Raw genomic sequence first — 25,092 nt, forward strand, 5'->3', positions numbered from 1 at the left:
CTACCCACAAGATGAGCCCTCAGCATCAGGGTGGAGGGCATCCATTGATTCGAGCTGGGAGGTCAACCACAGGAATACCAGCACCTTTATGTGCTTCACCCCATCTTGCTTGGCCCAGATAACGAGAGCCAGGGTCACCACACATTCAGGTCAAGACTTGCTGGTATCAGGAGAGACAAGCAGGCCCCAGAAGAAGTAGAGAGCCATGATCCCAGGGCACGCTTTCCAAACCAGCCCCAAGCCAGGTTTCTCAAGCACCTTCAAAACTCCTAGGAAAAGTGCATATTTAAAAAGTCTTAGAGCAGAATCAGGCCCACCAGAAGGATACGTGTCTGGTATGCATGCAATTCCAAAAGCATGAACATCTCTCTGGTGTACCCGAATGTCGAACTCTAGACTGTGGTTCATTTCAACTTGGGACTCCATGATGTACCTCTCACCCGGACTGTATAATGGCCAAGGCAGCTGAGGAGAATCTATTCTTCATAGATGAGAGGATTGAACAGCCTCAAATGAGAATTTCCAAAAACACTTTATGTGTAGGTGCAAATAAATTGGAAATGAGTAAAGAGGCACACACCAAATGTGTAACACACCCTCAAGAAAAATAGGATTGAGGACATGAAACAGAACTGCTGCTTTGTTACTCTATATGCCTTTCTATTGCTCAATTCTCTTACGACCATGTATCGCTGATCTAAATTGTTCAAAATCTAAAAAGGAAATGCATTTTCAAAATTTCTAAAGAAATACGTGCTGCTAGACTCACACCTGCCGGCCAGTCTCGCATTTCTATAGCAATACTTAAAGAAGCCAAAGTTGTCACAATCAGAGAAAGATCTCCCAAGTGCAGGAAGGGGGCTGAAGAAAGGAGTTCATGTAGATAAAATCTTCCTGACCAGTCCTCAAAAGTTCAGTGGAGATGAAGAGGTGAGATCAATCCTATCTGAATTAAATTTCCACCTTAATATTTTGAGGGCCTATTTAAGCTAAGCTATCAAAGCTGAAGGTATAAACATTCCAAATGTGTTAGGATTCTACAGTCTTTACTTTTTCAACAAACACTTATTAATTACCTAGAATGTGCCAGAAATTGAGCAACAAATTCAAGATGCTGCTAGCACTGCATTAAATGTACGTCCCATAACATACATTAAATGGGATGATTATTAAACATAATGATCATATTTAATTTCTCTGAACAGCTAAATTTATTCAGAAAAGATGTTACCTTAACTATTTTTGCTCTTATTCTTATTTTGAGACATTAAAGATCCACAGACTGATAACTTTTCCAACAAAATATTTATGTGGCAAGACATTTGCTATTAATTTCAGGAATCCCACGAGCCAGGCTATATGTAAATATGCCAGGAGCAAATTATGTGGCCAGTGGGAAAACAGTAAGAAGAAAATGAACTTGCCAGATCACAATCCATATCTCTGGTAGTTCACACATTTTGGAACATTACTTGAATCAACGTTTCCCTATAAGTGAAACCAAATTTATATATAATATATTTAAATATATAGTATGTATTATTATATATTATATATAATATATTCTATATTACATAGAACATTATTCTATATTACATACAGTGACATTAATTATATATAATATATATAATTATGTATTATATATAATATATATAATTATGTATTATATATTTGGTTTCATATATATATTTATAAAACAGGATTACCAGTATTCCTGGATATCATATAAGTGTGTGTGTGTATGTATTTTATATACATATATAAAATAGGGATACTAATATCCTTATTATCCCTATTAATAGTATCCTTATTATTCCTATTATTACAATTTATAAATATTTGGTTTCGAGTATATAATATATAATTATATATAATTATTAGTATATGTTATTATATGTCATATATAATACTGTTATTATATAATGTATTATATATGATTATATATTTTATATATATATGATTTTATATATATATATATATATGATGTCCAAGGATACTAGTCAAACCTACTTCCAGCATTAAACTCACATAAACTCACAATATCCTCCGTGTTTCCTGACCAGATCATGAAGACTAACAGGATGAAGTGACCATGTAAAGTCTACTAACTGGTATGAAACTGCAGTCTGCACTTTCCATTAGGAGAGTGACAGAGCACAGCCAGTAACACTAAGGGTATCTGTAAGGCAGACACTAGTGGGGTTTTACCTCAAAGTTCAGTTGTTGAACAAGCAAGGCCCCTGGGGCCTGCATGCAAAAGCAGTTTACACACACACACACACACACACACACACACACACAGGCACTCTCAGGCTCTGACTAACATTCTGCTTTGCTAAGGAAAAGTGCCAAGCAGCAGTATAATTGCAAGCTATTAGGGAAATGTAAACGAACAGTTGAGCTTTTTTTATTTCCTTAGGATAATAGTTAGTGATGTACTCTGTTTTAAAAATCCATTTCTTACTAACAGGGTCAGAAAAGAAATTGTTCCTTTTGTCCACTGACCTTTGGCATTTTGGTTTGATTTATTGTTTTGCTACTTTACTTTTTTCATTGGCCCAGTAAAGAGTGGTCCATCTCTATCCCTGAGAGGAAATCTTTAGCAATGGACACACTAATTGGAAAAAAGCAAATACTCATCAAGCAAACCCAGGGCTGAGAACTTCATTTGGTATCTCCTTCCTGAGCATTCATAATCCTGCTTCTTCACAGGAGGAGCCAGAGCAGCAGGGAAAGCACAGATTCCAGCTAATTGTAGGCTCAGGTGTGCATACAAAGGCTGGCACAAGCACATGTAATTCCACCATCAGCTTCACTGTTCTAATCTTGGAAAACATTTGCTTACATTCCTTGAGGGCAATTAATTATCATGGGATGAGCCCATGGGAGAGAAAACACCTGTAATTGTTTTCTGGTCACCAGCAGCAAAGCCCCCTGTTCTGGGAGGGCTGGGTGTGATCTCCATTAAGAAGGAGCAAGTCAGTAAAATGAAGCAGAAGTGGCTTCGGGGACATGATGCCAGGACAGACACAGAGACAGGCTAGATCCTGATTGAGACATGGCATTTGAGGAGCTTAGGCCGAACACCATTCCCCATTAGACATTAATGGCGGGTCATTCACAAAAGTGCTACAGGAGGCTGGTACAGCCAGATCTGCATCATTACTTATCCCCTGCTCCAGAAGTTTCTTCACAGTCAGTGTTAGAGGAGAGAAGACGGAGCCCCAGAGAAGCTCCTTCTCTCCTATGTGGCCCTGACTGGTAGGACATTTTCTGGATTGGTAGTCAAGAACTCTGGCTAGCTCCCCAGGCCTTGTGTTTTCTCCAGCACTTGTCTTCTGCCGGTATGCCCCATCCCTTCCCAAAGGTGAGCTCAAGCGGCAGCCCTCTTAAGAAGGTCTCAGATAGCCTCCACCTCCACACAGATTTGCCCTGTGTCCCCAGCCACTCATACACAGCTGTTTATCACTGGCCACTTTGGGCGATATAGTTGGTACTCAACTGTCCCCCTTGTAGAGACAAGATGCTCAAAATTGTGTCAGCACACGGAGTAGTAAGCCAATGTGTCCCAATGCTATTCCACAGCAGCACCAGATAGAACCTATTCTACCTAGACCGTGTTGAAGTTATCAAGAAAAAGCCTTTTGACTCAACCTAAGGAAGATAACTCAAACACCACATAAGAGCTGTCCACACAGGAAACCTACTTCACAAAGTTGGTAGGGAGGCTTGCAATACTGCAAGAGTTCAAGCAGAAATCACCTAGAGGAAGGGGATGTTTCCATTTATTTAACCTTGTCATCACTGAACATCCTGAATCACACTGAACACCCCTGTATATAAACCTGTATGTGAATGTCTATTTACTTCCATGAGATAGATCCACCAAAATGGAATCAAAGAATCAAGGGGGTCAAAATACCCACCAGAAATGTTGCACCAATTTGTACCCCCAATGCCAGCACCCTGAAGGAGCACGACTTCATGACCCCAAGCCTCTGCTCTGCCTATTTCTACCAGGTATTGCTCTGAGAACAGCTCTGATGCAAAGGATTTGGAACCACCACCAAAGAACTGTAGGTAATCACAGAGCCATAAAGAGCAACAAGCCAACTTTCCCGCATACCACAAGACGAAGAAAATGGTGCAAGGAGGAACTGCTCAAGTTGGAGACCAGGTAGACTGGCAGGAAATCACATATTTCAATTAGTTTGCAGCATATTTCAATTAGTTTGCAGGTGTATCCTAGGCTCCCACATGGCAGAGAGCAGCAACTGCAGGCCTGAGCCCCTCTCAGGGTTGAGCAGCTCACCACCCAGCCCCTCTTCTCTGTGCTTCTCCCCAGGACATAAAGTGAACCCGTGAGGATACTGCCTGCTGCCTCCCTCAGGCTTATTTCTGGCTGAGTGAGCAACACAGGCCTCAGGCAGCCCTGTTGCCTCCTATTCTGAAGGGCAACATGAGTGAATCCTGTGGATCAAGGGGAGAGGAATCAGACCTTAGAGAGAAGAGATTCTGGAGCCTACAAGCCTCATGGCTGAGGCAGTCCTTAAGGATAAACCTAGGCCAGGCATGGAAGAGCCTCGGGGCCCAGGACCAGTGAAGAGCCATGCAGGCCCTCATCGAGACAGTCAGCAGTGTGCACACTCAATACCTGTCTCTCTCCTTTTTTACTTCCTTAAGGCAGATCCAAGGCCATTCTGCAGCACTCTGAAGAACACAGAACTGCAGGTCTGAGAGACTCCTGGGGCCACTGGGATGGATGACATCCTCTCACCACCAAGGCCAAGCCTGCAGCTGCAGAGGAGAGCTGACTTTAGATGTGTGTAGTCACTTAGCACAGAGAGAGGAAGGCAAAGAGACAAGGCCCTAAATAAGCAGGCTACCAGGTCGGGCAGGGTGCAGAGTCTAGTTATGTTGCTCTTTCTCAAGAACAGGGCCACTTTCACAGCAGATTGACACATTACCTCCAGTTTCCCTGGGGAGTTTCATACACACATTCTGAGTATTTTCTGTGTATCCAGGAATGTGGTAGGTTCTATGCAAGCAAACAAAAGGAAATGGGATATAGTCACTTCCCTCATGGTATTAACAGCCCTAACTCTTACTGTAACCATCACTTTGCAACTCGGCTGACCTAACACAGCTTCCATTAAGTGCACCAGCTTGGCCCTGTACCCCCAGCTCCTTTCTTGATTTAACTGATTCATTCATCCATTAAACATGCCATGAACACTTGCAGTGTGCCAAGGCCTGAGCTAGGCACAAAGGATACAAGAGTGAACTAGTCATGCCCGCCTGCGGCTGACACTCCAGAGGGAATCTGGGCATTGCAAGTGAGTGGTAAGAGCAAAACAAGCAGTGGAGTGTTCATTCAGCCAGTAGAGAAAGAAACAACTGCTGTAGATCAAATGTTTGTGTCTCCCCAAAAATCCATATATCAAAATCCTAACCCCTAGGTTGATGGTATTAAGAGGTGGGGCCTTTGGCAGGGGTAATTAGGTCATTAATTCACTCTCAAAAGGGATTAGTGCCCTTATAAAAGAGACCACAGAGAGCTGGCTAGCTGTTCCCACAATGTGAGGACACAGTGAAAAAATGTCCTAGTGAAAAGGGACTCACCAGACACAGAGTCTGCCAATGCCTTGACCTGGAACTTCCTAGCCTTCAGAACTATGAGAAATACATTTCTGTTGTTTATCAGCCAGTTTATGGTATTTTTGCATAGCAGCCCCAAACACAATAAGATGAAAAATTGGTACTGAGAAGTGGGGTGCTGCAGTGACAAGTACCTAAAAATGTAAAAGCAGCTTTGAAACAGGGCAATGACTTCCACCATGGTTGAACTAGTTTACAGTCCCACCAACAGTGTAAAAGTGTTCCTATTTCTCCACAACCTCTCCAGCACCTGTTGTTTCCTGACTTTTTAATGATCGCCATTCTAACTGGTGTGAGATGGTATCTCATTGTGGTTTTGATTTGCATTTCTCTGATGGCCAGTGATGATGAGCATTTTTTCATGTATTTTTTGGCTGCATAAATGTCTTCTTTTGAGAAGTGTCTGTTCATGTCCTTCATTGTGGAAGTCAGTGTGGCGATTCCTCAGGGATCTAGAACTAGAAATACCATTTGACCCAGCCATCCCATTACTGGGTATATACCCAAAGGACTGTAAATCATGCTGCTATAAAGACACATGCACACGTATGTTTGTTGCGGCACTATTCACAATAGCAAAGACTTGGAACCAACCCAAATGTCCAACAACGAAAGACTGGATTAAGAAAATGTGGCACATGTACACCATGGAATACTATGCAGCCATAAAAAATGATGAGTTCATGTCCTTTGTAGGGACATGGATGAAACTGGAAAACATCATTCTCAGTAAACTATCGCAAGGACAAAAAACCAAACACCGCATGTTCTCACTCATAGGTGGGAATTGAACAATGAGAACTCATGGACACAGGAAGGGGAACATCACACTCCGGGGACTGTTGTGGGTTGGGGGGAGGGGGGAGGGACAGCATTGGGAGATATACCTAATGCTAAATGACAAGTTAATGGGTGCAGCAAACCAACACGGCACATGGATACATATGTAACAAACCTGCACATTGTGCACATGTACCCTAAAACCTAAAGTATAATAATAAAAAAAAAGAAACAGGGCAATGGACAGAGGCTGGAAGAGTCTGAATGTGCATGCTGGAAAGAGCCTAGATTGTCATGAAAGGATCTTTATGGCTATTCTGGTGAGTGCCCAGAAAGAAAAGGAGAGAGCTGCAGAGAAAGCTTTGATCGCCTTAGAGAATACCTAAGTAATCCTGAACAGAATATTGGTAGAAATTGGATAGTAATATAGTTGGAATATCTGTCCCCTCCAAATCTCAAGTTTGATCCCCAGTGTTGCAGGTGGAGCCTAATGTAAGGTGTTTGGGTCATGGAGCAAATCCCTCATGAATGGCTGGCTGGGTGCCATTCTCACTGTAATGATTGAGTGTTGAGTTCTTGCTCTTTTCGTGTCCATGAGAAATAATTGTTAAAAAGAGCCTGGGACCTCCCTCCTCTTTCTCTCTTGCTTTCACTCTTGCCATGTGATGCTGCTCCCCTTAGCCTTCCACCATGAGTGGATGCTTCCTGAAGTCCTCATCAGAAGCAGATGCTGCACCATGCTTCTTGTACAGCCTGCAGAACCATGAGCCAAATATATATCTTTTCTTTATAAATTACCCAGCCTCAGGTGTTCCTTTATAGCAACACAAACATGTTAAGATAGCAAAGGCTATTCTGATGAGGACTCAGACATAAATGAGGAATATATTGTCAGAAACCAGAGGAGATCAGGCACAGTGGCTCACACCTATAATCCCAGCCCTTTGGGAGGCCGAAGCAGGTGGATCACCTGAGGTCAGGAGTTCAAGACCAGCCTGACCAATATGGAGAAACTCCATCTCTACTAAAAATACAAAATTAGCCGGGCATGGTGGTGCATGCCTGTAATCCAAGCTACTTGGGAGGCTGAGGCAGGAGAATCACTTGAACCCAGGAGGCGGAGGCTGCAGTGAGCTGAGATCACACCAGCCTGGGCAACAAGAATGAAACTCCATCTCAAAAAATAAAGAAACTAGAGGAAAGGCCACCTTTGTTAGAAAGTTGTAAGAAACTTGGCTGAATTGTGTTCATGTCCTAGTGTCTGTGGAAGGTAGAACTTGCAAATAACTAAACTGGATATTTGGCTGAGGAAATATCTAAGCACAGTGTTCAAGAAGTGGCCTGGCTCCTCCTGATTGCTTATAGTAAAATGACTCAAAGATGAGATTGTTCATCAACAGGGAGGCAGAACTTAAGGATTTAGAAAGTTCTCAGCCTATTCATATTGTAAAGAATGAGAAAACATGATTTAGAGAGAATGCCAAGGGTATGGTAAAGTGACAATGTATAAAGGAGATTAGTATGGGTCAGCCATCTCAACAGAAGCCAGGCGCTATTCAAGACAATGGTGAGATTAGTCAGTGACCTAAACAAAAGCCAAGAGCTATCATAAAAGACAAGGAAAGAGCAATTCAGAAATCATCAGGGCTGCTCTACCCATCACAGGCCCAGAGTACAAGAGGCACAGTGAGTACTATGAGGCCACCACAGAAAGATCCCATTAGGGCAACGCCCACCTACTCCAGCAGCTCCATACCAGCAGAGCTACCAGTGTATGATTCCAGCCCAAGGGAGCTATGGTTGCAAGAACCAGAGACACTGCAGGGGGACAGGGCTGCCTGGAGCCATTATGGGCCCAAACCCTGCTAGGCAAAGCCGTGGGGGCAACACAGCCATCTCAATGGGTCTAGAAGGTGAGACTCTCACTCCAGTGGGTCTGGCAGGCAGTACCCCAACCCCAGTGGGTCTGGAAGGGAGGAGCTCTACCCAGTGGGCCTGAAGGGCAGAATATCAAGTCACAAAAGATTATTCTTGCATGTTAAGGTTTATTACTATTTGCCCTTTTGAAGTTTTGACTTACTTGGGGCCTGTTATCCCTTTCTTCTTTCCTATTTCTCCCTTTTGGGATGGGAATCCTATACCCACCTATCCCACAATTATATTTTGGAACCACATAACATGTTGGTTTCACCGGTTCACAGCTGGAGAGCAATTTGCCTCAGGATGAACAGTATCTTGAATCTCATTCCTATTGGATTTAGATGATATTTAGATGAGAGTTTGCACTTAAGACTTTAAAGCTGATGTTAGAATGAATTAAGACGTTTATGGCTAATGAGATAGAATGAGTGTATTTTGCATATGAAAAGGACATGAATTTAGTGGGGGTCAGAGGAAGAATGCTATGGACAATGTTTGTGTCTCCCCAAAATTACTATGTTGAAACCTAATCCCCAATGTGAGGGTATTTGGAGGTGAAGCCTTTGGAAAGTAATTAGGTCATGAAAGTGGAGCCCTCATGAATGGAATTGGTGACCTCATAAAAGAGGCCCCATAGATATTCCTGGTTGCTTCTGCCACGTGAAAACACAGCAAAAAGACAGCTGTCTATGAAACAGGAAGTAGGTCCTCACCAGACACAGAATCTGCCAGCACCTTGACCTTGGATTTTCGAGCCTCCAGAACTGTAAGAAATAAATTTGTTTATAAGCCACCCAGTCTATAGTATCGTGTTATAGCAACCCAAATGGACTAAGATAACAACTGACACCACCCAGAACATTAAAAATAACAGGACCCTTTGCACATATGATCCTGAAAACCTCTGTGAGATTAGCAAGGATTGTTCCCCCATCTGATTATTCCCTGAGGAATTAGAGGCTCAGATGAAAGACTAAATTTATTGAGTGCCTACTATGTACTGATACTCAGCTCACTGCTTTCCTTATAAAAATACCACAATGTGGGGTTTAAAGTAATCATTTTAGAAGGAAACAGAGATTTGGTGCAGGAAGCAGCCTGAGGGCAGAGTGGCTCTTACACAAAAGATGGGTTTGGGGCAGCACTGCCCTGGTCCCCCAGCTGTGCCATTTAACAGGTGTCAACATTAAGCATGTCTCAGTGGGTCTGAGCTAGTGTCCTCATATGCTCTTAAACACTAGTAAATACTAATAAACACTACTAAGTAATGCTCCTTATCTGAGTTCAACCCTCCCCCAACCCCAACTGCAGCTGGAAGTGCTTGCTTCCTTCTTAGAGCTTCCACTTTATTTCATGGGATTTTCTATCTTCTAGATTAGATTATACACATTCACATTCTTAACCTCCTCTACTAGTCTACAAGCTCAATGAGGATATCGTTAGGATTTTTAATGCACACAGAACCCTCTAGACTCTCTCATGTGGTACAAAAGTCTGCTTTAAAGAACAAGAATTTAAGGAAATACAGTCCACCCTAAACCACACAATTCTATCACTCTCCAACTGAAAGCCACACAAAACATCCCATCATACCTGGTCTGAGAACTGCACATGTCCTCATGGTCTTCAAGGTGTTGCAGAATCTAGCCCTGCCTTTCTTTCCAGCCTCATGTATCCATACTCCCTCAGTCACCTCTTTCATGCAGCACAGGCCTCCCCTTTCTCACTTTCTTTTGGACACCGAGCTCCTTCTCTTCTTCCCTGACTCAGGGCCTTTGCAGAGGCTGTTCCTTCCACTGAGAACGCTTCCTCTCCTCTCTGCCTTACACCTACACCTTTGTAATTGCCTGATAGGTTCTTCTTGCCCACTACACAGAGAAAACCAATTCACCGAGACTGTGATATTATAGTAGAAAAAGAGTTTAATGTGGAGCTAGCCAAGTGGTCGGACAGGAGTTTTCTTGCTCAAATCAGCCTCCCTGAGAATTCAGAGGCTAGGGATTTTATGGATAATTGATTGGGCAGGGGCCTAAGGAATGGGTGCCACTGATTGGTGGGGGATAAAATCATAGGGCTATGAAAAAGGGTCCTCATGCACTCAGTCCTCCTCTGGGTAGGGGCCATAGGACTGGTTGAGTCGTGAGTCCCAGGTCCAAGTGGAGTCAGTCAGGTGCTTGATGTGCAGGTCTGAAAATATCTCAAAAGATCAATCTTAGGTTCTACAGTAGTGATGTTATCTATAGGAGTAATAGATAGAATAGGGAAAGTCACAAATCTTGTTACCTCTGGTCACATGACTCCTGAGCAGCAAGGGATCAGAGAAAGGCAAGCTAGTAGACAATGGCTGGTTATTGTTTAGCTACACCTTCATTTTAGCCGAATTCAGATCCCTCCCCTAATCCTTATCTTCTGGCTCTTCATTAGACTCACAAAGGTGGTTTTGGTCCCTGAGCAAGGAAAGGGATCATTTTAAAGCGGGAACTTCCCCTCCTTTCTCCCCGCCCCCATCCTTCTTTCAAAGTTTAACTACAAACTAAGTTCTTCCGATGGTTGGTTTGACCTGTGTCCAGGAATGAGTGAAGACAGCCAGCCTGTGAAGCTAGAGACAAGATGGAGTCACCCATGCTAGACTTCCCTCGCTGTCATAACCTTTACAAAGGCAGTTTTACCTTTGCCCCCTGCAGAGGCTTTCACTGTTCGACCAATCTAAAGTGATTCTTAAACCACTCCATTCTTATCCCCCTTAATCTTACCACAGTTTATTAGATACTTTTTTTTTTCATCTGTCTCTTTCAATAGACTTTAATCTCCACATGGGTAGACTATGCCCACTCATCACAAAACTCCAAACATATAACACAGTGTCTGGCAAATGGAAGGCACCCATAAGTATTTGTTGAATAAAGAAATTATCACAAACTCTAACTTAGTGGGATCTGAATTAATGACCCATAACCCACCATCACCAAAGCATGCACATGAGCAGTTGTCTGAGCTAGTCCTGCTGAAGCAACTATAGGAAGGACTCAAGCTCTAAAGCATTTCATCACTGTCACCATATTCAGAGACGGCCTCCCCTGGTGCCTGCCAAGAGAAGGAATCTAGCTCCAGGCCAGAGGGCCCCTTGTCACTTTGCTGTCTACTTGGGAATTCCTCACAGTGATGGAAAGTTTGAGCCAGGTCTCCTCCTTTCCTTCAGGTCAATGTCACCATTCCGAAGCTGGACTTGCAGTTCACTGGGAAGCATGACACCACAGTACCTCCAGCTGTGGACGCATCATGGACAAGGCAGGCTGAGAGGAGAACTTCTCATTACTTGCAACACAGCAACATTGGGTTCAATGTATGCTCATGAAAAACCTCATTTAAGAGAGTGCCTTGGAAAGGTGCCAAGGTCCCCAAACTAATTAACTTTCATCTCTCCTGTCCCTCTGTGCACAGAGGGCCTGCCCTCTGTGACCTCTCTCCATGAGGAACATTAAAGACAGAACATCAGCTTAAGAACACTCTATTTAAAACAAAAGTCCTTCTAAAGATAGCCTTGAATGTCCATCTAAATCATCCTAAGTCCATTTTCTGGCCCAGAACCCACATGGTCAGTGCCCCAGATGGGCCCTACTATGGTGGCTTATATCCATAAAGAATGTCTTTCACGGTTCATTGGTTGGATTAATCTGATATAAAATGTCTAAACTGAAAACCTCTGGGTTCAGATCTTGATGAGTTTCGGCAGAACAGCAAGTAAGTGACAGTAGATTTATTAAGAACAAAGGAAAAGGAAAGTGATTAAAGAAAAATTAAAATGAAGCAAAAGTGGGAAAGTTCAATCTCATAACTTTTATAAAAGAAGATTATATCGGCCGGGCATGGCGGCTCACACCTGTAACCCCAGTGCTGTGGGAGGCTGAGATGGGCGGATCACGAGGTCAGGAGATTGAGACCATCCTGGCTAACATGGTGAAACCTCACCTCTACTAAGAATACAAAATTTAGCTAGGCATGGTGGCACATGCCTGTAGTCCCAGCTACTCGGGAGGCTGAGGCAGGAGAATCGCTTGAACCCGGGAGGTGGAAGTTGCAGTGAGCCAAGATCACGCCACTACACTCCAGCCTGGGCAACAGAGTGGGACTCCATCTCAAAAAAATAAAAAAAGATGACGACATCTTTGTGAGAAGGCCATACAGGCTCTGGTCTACCTGAATACTAAAATATATCTCCGGCCGGGCGTGGTAGCTCACACCTGTAATCCCAGTACTTTGGGAGGCCAAGATGGGCGGATCATGAGGTCAGGAGATAGAGACCATCCTGGCTAACATGGTGAAACCCAGTCTCTACCAAAAAATATTAAAAATTAGCTGGGCGTGGTGGCAGGTGCCTGTAGTCCCAGCTACTCAGGAGGCCGAGGCAGGAGAATAGCGTGAACCAGGGAGGTGGAGCTTGCAGTGAGCAGAGATCGTGCCACTGCACTCCAGCCTGGGCAAAAGAACAAGACTCTGTCTCAAAACAAACAAACAAAAAAAAATCTCCAGAACTTGCTAGGAATTTTGTACTCAAGATGGGCAATTTAACATCTTCTGTGAATTGCAGGGGGGCTCAGGTTGGTTATTTTCTCAATGTTTAGGGATAGATGTGCTCTAGCAATTCACACCTGAGTGCTGCCCAGCAAGACCTGATCCCTAATGGAAATCACACCTAGTAATTATCTATTCAAAATAGGCACACCTACCTCAACCTCCTCTTTCTAATCCACTGAAATCCGATGCAGGAAATACACCAATATGTACATTCCTTAATAAGCAAGGACACCAACAAATACAGCAACTGCAGCCCCATCATTCTGGGCAGAACCGCAGAGAAGGGCAGTGCACTTAATGCCATTTTACTGGAAATGGAAGTAGGAAATCGGAGGGCATTGCTAATCAATCCCTGGCCCTGCCATTCCCAGCTTTGCAGACACTTGACTTATTAGCATCTGAGCATGTGCACATCCTGGGAATTCAGCCATAAAACATTCTCCATCTCCTACAGATAAAACATGGCTCAAAAAAAAGATGGTGATCCAGTGCTTTGGGGTCAATGGAAAATATGAACTGTCCCCTCTGGAAGCGTTTTTTTTTGTTGTTGTTGTTTTTGTTGTTGTTTTTCTTCAGCAAGTGCAGCCTGGAGGGGAGATGACAGGCTCCCAGGGCAGAGGCTCTGGTTCTTGAGGGCACATCTAGAAACTACCAAGCCAGGCAGGAGGTAGAAGTCTCACTGGTTGACCTTGCCAGGTAAACCTGCCCCACTCACCCCCATCTTCAGATGGCACTGAAAGCAAGGCTTAAATGAAAAATGGGAAAACAAGGCAGAACAAGATGAGTGTGACACATTTTACTGGCAGTCTTCTTTTGTTATTTTTAAAAATATATTTGTAGGTCAGGTGTGGTGGCTCACACTTGTAATCCCAGCACATTAGGAGGCCGAGGCAGGCAGATCACAAGGTCAGGTGATAGAGACCATCCTGGCTAACATAGTGAAACCCCACCTCTACTAAAAATACAAAAAAATTAGCTAGGCATGGTGGCATGCACCTGTATTCCTAGCTACTTAGGAGGCTGAGGCAGAAGAATTGCTCGAACCCGGGAGGCGGAGGTTGCAGTGAGCCAAGATTGCACCACTGCACTCCAGCCTGGGCAACAGAGCGAGACTCCATCTAAAAAAAAAAAAAAAAAATTGTATTTGTAAAGGGGGACCCCCAGCCTAGCGAATTTGCCTGACAATGTGCAATATCTGCCTCTCATTCTGTTCCTTAATCCAAGGGACTAAAAATTCCACATAATTATTCACATCTCCATTATGAATTGCTTTTTACTCTCTGCTGCTTGTCATCAAGGTCATCTAATCAATAGTCTTCGTTTCAGAGAGAAAAACAAAGGAACAGAGGAGTTAAGTGGCTTGAGTTATAAAATCTTGTTCAATGAAGGCTCCACAAGCAGCTAGGTCCTTACCCTGAGCACAGCCATAAAGTGCTTCTGCTGTTTAAAAAAAAGAGAGAGGCGCTTGTGGCTTTAAAGTAATTAAATATCTCTATGTTTAAGTGACATGTGGTTTGAATGATTACTTTCGGAAAAGCCAAGAAGGGGAAAAATGAACTCAGAATTATTGCTTTGGGCACAGAAAGAAGAAACAGGTTTAATACCAGGGCATGGACTAGTTGCTTTGCGAGGGGCAAGGATTGGGAGAAAAGGTCCCAGGCATCTGTATAGCAGCACCTCTAGGGCCAGGAGCAGATGGGCTGGGGGTGGGGTGGGGGGTGGTGGTGGTTATCACTAAGGGAAATGTACATCAGGCTCCTGGGAGCTTGCCCCATGACTCCACAGCAGAGGAGGCTGTGCAGCATAGGCAACAGGCATGGAATCTGGAAGTGCAGTGACCTCCACTGTGGTTCTAATCTTCCCCTTACTGACAGTGTCCAATTACGACAGTTATTTATAGAACCTCAACAATCCCATCTGTAAAATGGGTATTATAATACCGACCTAGCAGACTGTTGTGAGAAGTCAGTAAGATTCCTCCTGCAAAGTGTGCCTAACACAAGATAGGTGGTCAGTAAGTAGCATCCTTGAGCCAGCCACTTTCCTTCTCATCCTCTTTACCGTCTAGTGGTATTTATTTGCAGAAAAATAGACCACAGTGATGATGTTTCTGTTTACAAAGATGACTGACTCTGAAGAGGGAAACCCAAAACTCCATGCATTAATTCCACAATCAGTGTAGGAATATAGCACCAAGCTCTTATTGGCACCCTATCCAGACCCAGAACACAGTAAATGAAGATCTTCTGAGCTTAAAGGAGAATCCCAAAGCAATGCATGAGCCACTTGGAGAAGGGGCATAAGCTACATAAATATAAAATCGTAGTAATGAATGTGGGCACAATCACTCTTTGGTCACTGGCAATGCCTTGAATTGTGAAGTGCCAGAAAGCCAACCAGACACCCAGGAATTACCCATCTCCTGCATGGCCACATGTCTTCCAAACCTCGACAGCTATATGTATGTATAATCAACCAGTTCAAAGCCCCTGTAGCAGGAGGCAGTACTTTGTTGTAAAACAAAACTGAGATGAAATAACCGTCATCCTTTCAAATCTCCTCTGAGAGTTTGGTATTTGAGGCACATTCTGTGATGTACTTCTCTCTGACCTCAAACACTTTGATTCTTTTTTTCAAGTTCACATAAAAGACAGAAAGCTCTCAGATCGGTCTACTGTATCGAGAGCCTCGACTGGATCTGAATTCTTTGCTGGTGTGGAGAATTAGTTGTTATTCCAGATAGTTAAGAAGTGGAGATAAAGGCCCATTACATTAGAGAGGCCCAGCCCATTGGGAAGTCGGGCCATGTCTGCTCCTTATTTAAAAACAGATTAGTTCCCACTGCTCCCCAAAGGCTTCGAAGGGTACACTTAGATATTGTAAGTTCCATCCTGACATCCCTCCCTCCCATTCACAATACACTTGCAGAATTTGAGAATGTGGCTTGTCTGGAAGGCTTAAAACAAATGCTTCAATTTTCCATTCTCGAAATGAAAATCAATGGCAACAGAGAGGTAAAATCAATGTTCAGCACTCTGTAGGGAAACCTCCACCCTCTGCCCCACGATCTCCCACCCCACAGAACAATAAATCAGAACCAGCCATGCAGACTAGCAGAAAATCCCTGAGGGCAGAGCCCTCTGCAGGCCTGAGGACTTTCTGTTTATCCCCCTGTCCCCTAAGAGAACATTTTTCTTAAGAATGCCTATGAGAATGTTGCTAAAACCTAAGTCAGGAAGAATAGCACAATGTTGTAATAAAAACCCTTCTTCCGCAAACAAACCCATTTACCAATGGGATCCTGGGCATCTAAGACCAGCGTGTGACTTAACTGTCTCCCAGTGGGTCTACTTTATGATCAAGGCTTACAGAATGCTTAGGCACTCAATGATCACTACTCTGAGGACAAATAACCTGCTTTCTATCATCACAGATTGGTCTGTATTCTCTACAATTTCATGTAAATGGAAATTGTACAGTATCTCCCCCTTTTTGTGGGAGGTTTGTCTTCTTTCACTCTGCCTAATTATTACCAGATTCATCCATTATGTTGGATGTATCAATAGCCTATTTCTTTTTATTGCTGAATAGTAATCCATTATGAGATAGACCACAATCTGTCTACTCATTCACCTCTTGTTGACATTTGGGTTGTTTCACAGTTTTTATCCATCACACATAAAACTGATATGAACATGCAGGAGGGAGTCTTTAAATGCACATATGCTTTCAGTATATTTTACAATCAAATCTTTTGTTGTACATGTTTTGCAAATATTTTCTCTCAGAGTGACTTCTTTTTCATTTTTGTAAAAGTGCCTTCAGAAGACCAGTGATGAAGTCTAATTTGTTGCTTTTCTTTTTGCATTACAGTTCAGGCTTTTTGTGTCCTACTTAAGAAATCTTGGTCAAACTCAAGGTCATAATGCCTATGTTTTCTTTGAAGCCTTCTTCCAAGACTTCTAAAAAAGCCTAAGCTCTTATATTTAGGTCTATGACTCATTTCAAGTTATTTTTTGTATAGTATGTTATATAATGATTAAAATATATAACTATATTGCTTGAGCCCAGGAGTTCAAGGTTACAGTGAGCTATGATTGCTCCACTGCCCTTCACCCAGATGACAGAGACTGTCTCAAAAAAAAATTATACCTATAAATAATTTGTAGTATCATTAAAATACTCACTTATAAAAATTAACTAAAGAGGGTGCAATAGAAATTTTTATATACAATATAGGAACCACTTGATCAGTTTTGACAAAAACACACCAATAGATAAAACCCACAGTTCGAAAAAAGAATGGAAGAAAATATTCCACAATATTTTAATTACTGTTTTTAGATAGTGTGACCATTGCCTATTTCTTGTTTCTTTTTTTCTCTACTTTTAATGTTTTCTATAACAAGCATCAACTATCATTACATCAAACTAAATTAAAAATTATTTCAAAGTAGCTTAAGAGAAGGCTTCCTGACTCCCAGCTGTCTTCACACTGCTCTTTTGTGCATATCTGGCCCTTTTAGAGAACTTGAAAGATGAACATACTACAAAAATCTGTCCCTTGCAACCCCACTCAATATTGCTTAACAGCAAGAAAGTGTGAAACAAAGAATTTCCAAAGAGAATTCTCCAAAGAGAATATGAGTTTACCTGAAACCAAATACAAATGCCACTCTAATCAAGGAGAAGAATTCCAGCAGGGGAGGGCTGGCTGCCTTGCTTGGCCCCCCACTGACATTGCTTGCCTGCCGGCCCTGACACACTGCAGTCACAGATGTGTGTGTCAAACAGCTTCTCTGCTCACTCAATCTCCGCAGGCAAGGAAAGCTAATGAAATTCTCCCACTGATGTGCTCACTGTCCTTCTGTCTTGATCTGCTTGCAAAGATAGCCTAAGTCTGGAGCCTCATAATCAGCTAAAGCCTGGCCTGGCTAACTCTCTGTGCGCACTCATGACTGTCTGGTGGGTGAGATTTGCCTCTTAAGCTGCTGCAGAGGCCAACTTGGCTGGCGAGAGTGACTATAGATGTTTCACAGAGAGAAAGATGACTTCCCTGATTGATGAATAAATAGAGTTGTCAACATGGTCTCCCTGGTCAGAGGGGACTCCTGGAGTATAATGTGGAAGGACAGATGTTCCTTCTGGGAAGTTGTCCAAGACCCTTCAAAGAGGTATGCACTCAACTGATATCGTGGGCTGAGTAATTCAGCCTCTAAGAGGAAGAGAAGGAAGGCTGGACATAACAACCACAACAAACACACTCAGGGACTTCCTGGGCCAGGCCGCCTCCCAGATCTTGATAAAGGAGTGGGCACACCATCTCAGCCAGCGCCTCCTCTTTGGGCTTTTTCCAATGAACCGATGGGCCCAATTATCAGAAATCCCATCATCTTCTTAGTCTACACCTGCTGTGAATTGCAAAGGGGGCAGCAGAAATGACACTGTCATCCTCACGCTAAACCTCAAAGGCTTCCTCTTGCAGAAACTGCAGACGCAGGCACAATCGAACTGGGTAGGGACCAAGGCACCTGTAGTGAATTACTTTTTAGTCAGTAACTTGCAACTTTGGAGATTTCTGGCTGACCTTTCGAAATGAAGTAGACAATAATAACTATTATCATAATTGTTTCAGTAACTGTACGAACAGCTGCTATTATTTGACAATAGACTATGTACTTTACACACCATCATTTTATTGAACACTCAAACACAGACACACACACACACACAAAATACTCTGCAAGGATTCATAAAATTTATCACCCATAAACCCTCCCTGTAAGAATTACTAGAGGATGTGTTCCAGCAAATGAAAAAGAGGAATGGTAGAAGCACTGTCATTAAACCTATTTAACAGATAAGGAAGCACAAATTCAGAAAGATAAAATAACTTGCCAAGGCCACCTGGAAAAGGAAATAGCCAACCTGGGAATTGAGCCCAGATGGGTCTCCTTCCCAAATCCATGCTGTCAGCCACTGTAATTTTGTGGTCACCAGGAGATGTGGGAGATGAGGATTACAATTTTCAACACAAGCAAAAGTGTTGGTGCTTCCAACACTTCTAGAAACATGGCATGCCCAGAAAAACACCATTTACACCTGGATATGCCTGAATATCAGTGAGGCTGCTGAATAGGTCTCAAACCGATTTGAGTTTAAAACTAAAAATGTCTTGTCTAACACTTCCAGAAAGGGCTATATCCTGCATTGTAGAAGGAAGCATGCAATGGACTCTCCATCTTACACACACACACACACACACACACGGCTAAACAACCTAGAGCACCATCCCAAAGGGTATTTGGGTATTTTTAATTCATATGGCCACATCTTCCCTCCATCCGAGAAGAAAGACATTGTATGTAGCAGGAGATTCTAGGCTAGTTTTCTCAGATAATATATACCTTAAAAGGAACTTCAAATAATAAACCCCCCCAAAAAAGTGGTATTTTTTTACATACCACTTCCCAATGAACTTGACTTTCCTTGAGGGTGGAAATAGGGTCTCTTGTTTACCTCTGTAGCCTTAGTGCCTATGGCCTCAATACCTTTTTGTTGAATGTCAATGAATGGATGAGCAGACAATAACAGGTAGAATGAAGACATCAACATATTGTAGTAGTGAAACCCATAAGCTTTGGAGGCAGACAATCCTGGGTTTGAATCATGCTGCTGCTTGCAAACAAATTACTAATGCCTCACTAGCTTCAGTCTCTCATTTGTAAAGCAGAGACAAAATAAATACCAAATTTACAAAATGGCTGAAAGAACTCAAGGAAACAGGTGCTGAGCACAATGCTAGCACAGGCTGAAGTATTCCAGGGATGCAATCTAGCTTTACCACCAGGAAAACAGTTCAGTCTGGGGACAAAGAAAAGCACATTGTGATACCTTGCATCTTGCTCTTGTAGAGACAAAGTCTGATTATTTTAAAAACAACCTTGACAGTGACCCCAGAGCAAGATGACCCTGGACGCTAGGTCTATTGTTGCAGGTGCCAGGCTTAGAGAGGCCAGAGGGGTATGGGGTGGGGGCTGCTCTAGATGCTCACCTCATGCCAGGAGCACCATTTCTCTGCCAGACCATGATTTCAGAGGGCAGGAGCTCCCTAGGCACATTCAGAGGAAACCATTTACAGGATTGAGGGAAATTAAAACATACCCCCAGAGGAACAGCCAAGGGGACCAGCATTGCTTGGACTTCAGGAACAGAGAGAAGGGATAGGACCCATTCTGCATGGTCCCAGCTCAAGCTGGAGATATAAAGCAAAAGTTCTTGATGGGGAGCAGATTTAAGTGGGAATCTTTATTTATCTAAATTCAGAAAGGTTGCTTTATTTGTCTAAGGTCATGGTACAATGCCGGTGAGCGGCAAAGCATATTACCCACTTGGGAACTGGACATGGGTAACTCCAAAGCCCCATTGCGACACCTCTCAATTGTACAGGCAGCACAGGGAGAAGTGCAGAATATGCACTGAAATTGCCTTCCTCTCATTCCTGCCCCATCCAACTCCCTTCTTAAAGAAAGCCCGTTTGCATGTGTGTGTTTGTTTGCTTTCATGCTTCAGGTATTTTTGCAGGACCAAAGGCAGAAGCAGTCTGAATTGAAAGCCTGCATCCATCATTTGTGAAAGCCTAAACCCACTGGATAGATGATGCTGGGAGTGGAGTTAGGGGTAAGAGCAATGGCTTTAAGGACCCTGAAGAAGACGGGGGACATTTCCCCCTGGGCTGGGAAAAAGAGGATATCCGGGGCTGTACCCTGAGGAAATAGCATGTTCCCAGAAGGAATGGTGGTGTGGTGGTCCTGAGAAAGCAGGACCCAAAAACCAAGGCTGGCAAAGATGCCACATCCAATGGGGACATGGAAGCAGACAGCCCTTGGGCCTCAATGGACCTCGAAGAATCATCACAGTGAGGTTGTTAGTGCAACCAGCAGACTAAACACTTGGCCCCTGCTTTCTTAGTTGTAAGTTTCCTGGGTCGTGGCATCACTCTGGGAGGAGAAAGGTCTCAGTCATGACCAAGAAGGAATTTTCTGCTCATCTGTTCAGATCAGGACTCAGAGTCAAAATGAAGTAGATTTAAAAGAAATAAAGATGGACATCCTTTGTAAACCTGTGTTTGAGAACTGAAATTCCTATCATAGTCGGAGTACAGGCACCAAACACCATACAAATGGCGACCCTAACACTATGCTCTCCCCTCCCCATATCCCCACGTCAAAGACTGGCAACCCTCAGATCTGCCAGCTGCAGAAGGCCTCCCAGCCCCCAGCCCCCGGCCTTCCTGCCTTACCTGGGGAGCAGGTGCTTGCGGCTGACACACAGGGCGGTCTGGTAGTCCTGGGTCACACACACTTTGTGAGGGCTGCATTTTACCTTCAGGCAGGGGTCCTTGGATGGGTCCAGGGCTGAGGCAAAAACAAGAAGGAGGGTGGGGTTAGGACCTCCAGGGAAATTTAATTTTTCTTTTTTTTTCCTTTTTTTTTTTTGGTTGAGATGGACTCTTGCTGCGTTGCCCAGACTGGTGTGCGGTGGCGCAATCTCAGCTCACTGCAACCTCCCCATCCCAGGTTCAAGTGATTTTCCCGCCTCAGCCTCCCAAAGTAGCTGGGACTAAAGGTGCATGCCACCATACCTGGCTAATTTTTGTATTTTTAATAGAGATGAGGTTTCACCATGTTGGCCAGGCTGGTCTCAAACTCCTGACTTCAGGTGATCCACCTGCCATGACCTCCCAAAGTGCTGGGATTACAGGCCTGAGCCACTGCACCCGGCCTTAATTTCTGTTTCTACTTAAATAAACAGATAGGAAGTAAACCAACCATGTGTTTGCCCATGATGCTGTTCTCTGAGGCTGGAGGGGAACAGAATGAAAGCCCAAGCCAGGGGAAATTCTGTGTCTATCACACATTCTTCCTCAACATCAGGGGAGCAATTCCTTTGTGCTTTGGGAGTTTCAGCATCTTCAGCTCAGGCAGGAATTACTTTTAAAAAATCCTTTAGAATCTCACATGATCCAAGAAACAAGAGCTACTTTTCCCTCTTTGATTATGAATCTGGTGTTGCTTTTTATGACTTCATTCATGCCTAAGTTTACTTATTTCCTATAAAAAGTCCTTGAGGACAGAGTTTTTTGCTTCCATTCAATAAACACTAACTATGTGCATAAACAAGCTATTTTAAGTTTTTGAAGAACTTCAGGATATATAAGACAGTTTTGTGCCACACAAAGTTACAATGTAACAGGGAGGGGGAAAAGCTTACACATAAATATTTATTGTACAAGGCAGAATTAGATAAGGACCATGACGGGCATATAAAATGATAACAGAGCCCAAGAGAAAAATGGAGATCAATTTCTAGGGCAAGGATTGGTGAAGCATTAATATGTGAATTGGATATTGAAGGATGGGCAGGATTTTGAAAAGCAAAGATAGAAAAGGCAATCCAGGCAGAGTGAACTGGCACAGCGAGTGTAGGGAGGCATGTTAGGGCAATCATAAGATACTCAATCTGACTATTAAGTGTGGTTTGTGGGGAGGCAGTAATGAGACAGGAGGGGGTGAGGGGAGTTGATTCAAACAAGTAACTCCAGAAAGGGTCTCCAAAGACAGCAGTTCATATATTGCAACATTTCCCGGAATAGGCTGAGCAGCAGGCCCTCGGCTAATCAGCACTCTGCATGCTGAGGTGCACATGCTCATCATTGGCATAGAAGAGGCCTCGGGGAATTCTCTGCAAAACAAAAGCAACTGTGCCATCTTCCAACTCTGGGGCCTAAAGCCTATTAAGCAGTAAATCTTTCATAACTGCTCTCCACAATCAGGGGAGGTGATGTCTCCCCATGTCCTCCCCATGCAAACATTTGGTTAAACAAATTGGCATCCTGAGCAGGTATAGCAAAACTTCTATAAGAAATGACATGGTCAAAAAACCAAACCAAAACAAACACAAAGAAATGTCACAGTGCCCTCAACCACTGGACTCTTAGCCATCCTGACTCCTCAGCATGTAGAGGACATCGCCGTTCCTCTCCTCCTGCCCAGGCCCAGAATCTGCACACTACTTTCTTCAAATGCCTGCTGAGAATTTCTCAAGGGTCCTGAACACACAACATCCAAAGGCATTCCTGCTACTTGAACAGCTTAGCTGGCTCCCTCCACTGCTGCAGCTTCAGCAGCTGTAAACAGAAGCCAGGCTGCATTCTCAGGCCCATCTGGAAAGTAATAAGACCCAGGGCCTGGTCCTAGGGGAGTCACCTGGTAGAGTCTACTCCCCAAGGGATGTGGCTCTGATACTTGGAGCTTAGCAGAGAGAAACAGGCTGTGAGATAAAAGAGAGGCTGATTTGAGCCCCAGGGACAGAATGTTCATTCACTCAGAGCGCTTAAGCTGAAGGCAACCTCTGTAAGGCAGGTAGCTGGGCCCTGTGTCTGCCTTCAGAGTCTTCCAAGGCTGGGCCTTCCAGAAACTTGCAGCAAGAGCTTCCTGGTCCTAAGTGGAACTCTTTTGGTTCCTGGGGATGTCTGCATAAGAAGCCAGGAGACTGGTGCGGTCTCAGCCCAGTGCACTGCCCCCGACGCCAACCCTGGGGCTGCAGTTCATTCTCCAAGAATCATACAAAATTGAGTCAACAATTAAGAATGATTGCCAGAGGACCACTAATGATGAAAATTTCTCAAGGGTTCTGAACACACAACATCCAATGACGTTTCTGCTGCTAGAACAGCTTAGCAGGACATGTCAGTCCTTCATTGCCCCTTCTCACACTTCCACACACCACAGGATGAAGACATTTATAGATCTCAAGAAACTTGGGGACTAGACTACTGGCAGCCCCAGTCATAGTTACCAGCTGAGGCATTTTCCCCAACAGATGCCTAGTACTGCAGCAGACAACTTGAGATTTTCACTTGAGTGGATGTCAGACACAGAGAAAAACAGGTTGGCCTAGGGTGATGGGTGTCAAAATCTGCAGTACTACATGACAAGCTTTGTGGCAGAATGTGAGTTATTTTTGCCTCTGTAGCCAACTTTGTTAACATGCCACACTGCCGTCCGGGTGGTCTCAACGGACAGTGCAATCACAAGGATCATGAATCAGCTGAGCAGACCCGGGAACAGCACAGACTCCAAGGCAGAGTAGCTTCTGGAACAGCACAGACTCCAAGGCGGAGTAGCTTCTGGGACTGAACCCTGCCTCTGCTGCTTGCTAACCTTGCTATACCTCACTTTCCTCTTCTGTAAAAATGGGGATAATAACAGCACCTGCTATTGCTTGGTGGTTGTCATGAACATTTAATGAGTTAATATCTGCAAGTACTTAGACCTGGAACATGCTAAGCACCTCATATGTGTTTATTAAGTTTTTGTGTTTGTCTTTTGTTCCCAGAGTAAATAATCAGTTTTCATAATAACAAAGAACCATAGTTAACACTTACTGAGTGCTTTTGACAGACAGGCAGTGAACTAAGCCCTCTGACTGGATTACCACATTTAATTTTCATAGCCACCAAAGGAGGTAGCTGCTATTAATGTGCAGGTCTTAAAAACAAACTGCTAATGAGAGATGCAGGACAAACCTGGTCTGTGACTCCAGAACCCAAATTCTTCACCAGTGTATGCTTGAAGCATGAGGATCTCCTACTATCTTCTTTAAAAAGCTGATTGGGGGGCTCACCTCACACCAAGGGCCCAAGTGTACCATATTCTTAAGAAGCTTTGGGGGCAGAATGAGACTTACTGAGTAAAAGGAGGCGGCAGCCAGATGACCCGGTGCTGCAGAGGATAGTCCACGATTCCCTCTCAGTACATCCCACAGGATGAGGTCACCAGCCCTGATATTTCCCCAGAGGGTGAGGTGCCCAGCTCTGGACACCTGATCCCTCAGCCTACCCCCTCTGAACGCAGCCATCCCCCAACTGAGTCAAAGGAACCATGGTCTGGTCAGTTTTGTTCCTGTAGTTTTGCCATCTGTCACCCTACCTTAGGCTAACTCCTGTAGACCACCCTCCACTTCTGGAAGCTAACATTTCTTTAAAAACAAAAAACCTCCAACTCAAAATACTAATAAATAGAAACTGTTCATTATTAAACTCCCTACACATACTTAACAATTTGCATACAGAAATCAAGTCTGCTAAAAATCAAT

The 25,092-nt window shown here is 43.7% G+C and overlaps 1 protein-coding gene and 1 long non-coding RNA gene across 2 annotated transcripts in view; one reads left to right on the forward strand and one right to left on the reverse strand.

Moving 5' to 3' along the window:
- The window catches only part of SPOCK1 (SPARC (osteonectin), cwcv and kazal like domains proteoglycan 1), a 521,167-nt gene that overhangs the window by 138,379 nt on the left and 357,696 nt on the right, over positions 1-25,092 (reverse strand). Inside the window, exon 4 of the mRNA XM_032157971.2 lies at positions 21,236-21,350. Within this exon, the coding sequence (XP_032013862.1) occupies positions 21,236-21,350 (115 nt within the window). The remainder of the gene's footprint in view (positions 1-21,235; positions 21,351-25,092) is intronic.
- LOC116471538 (uncharacterized) lies at positions 8,159-11,857 on the forward strand. Its single transcript, XR_004248820.1, has 2 exons — positions 8,159-9,124; positions 11,558-11,857. It is a non-coding gene; the product is annotated as an uncharacterized LOC116471538 (long non-coding RNA).

Source organism: Hylobates moloch, unplaced genomic scaffold, assembly GCF_009828535.3.
Source record: "Hylobates moloch isolate HMO894 unplaced genomic scaffold, HMol_V3 SCAFFOLD_6, whole genome shotgun sequence".
NCBI classification, from domain to species: Eukaryota; Metazoa; Chordata; class Mammalia; order Primates; family Hylobatidae; genus Hylobates; species Hylobates moloch.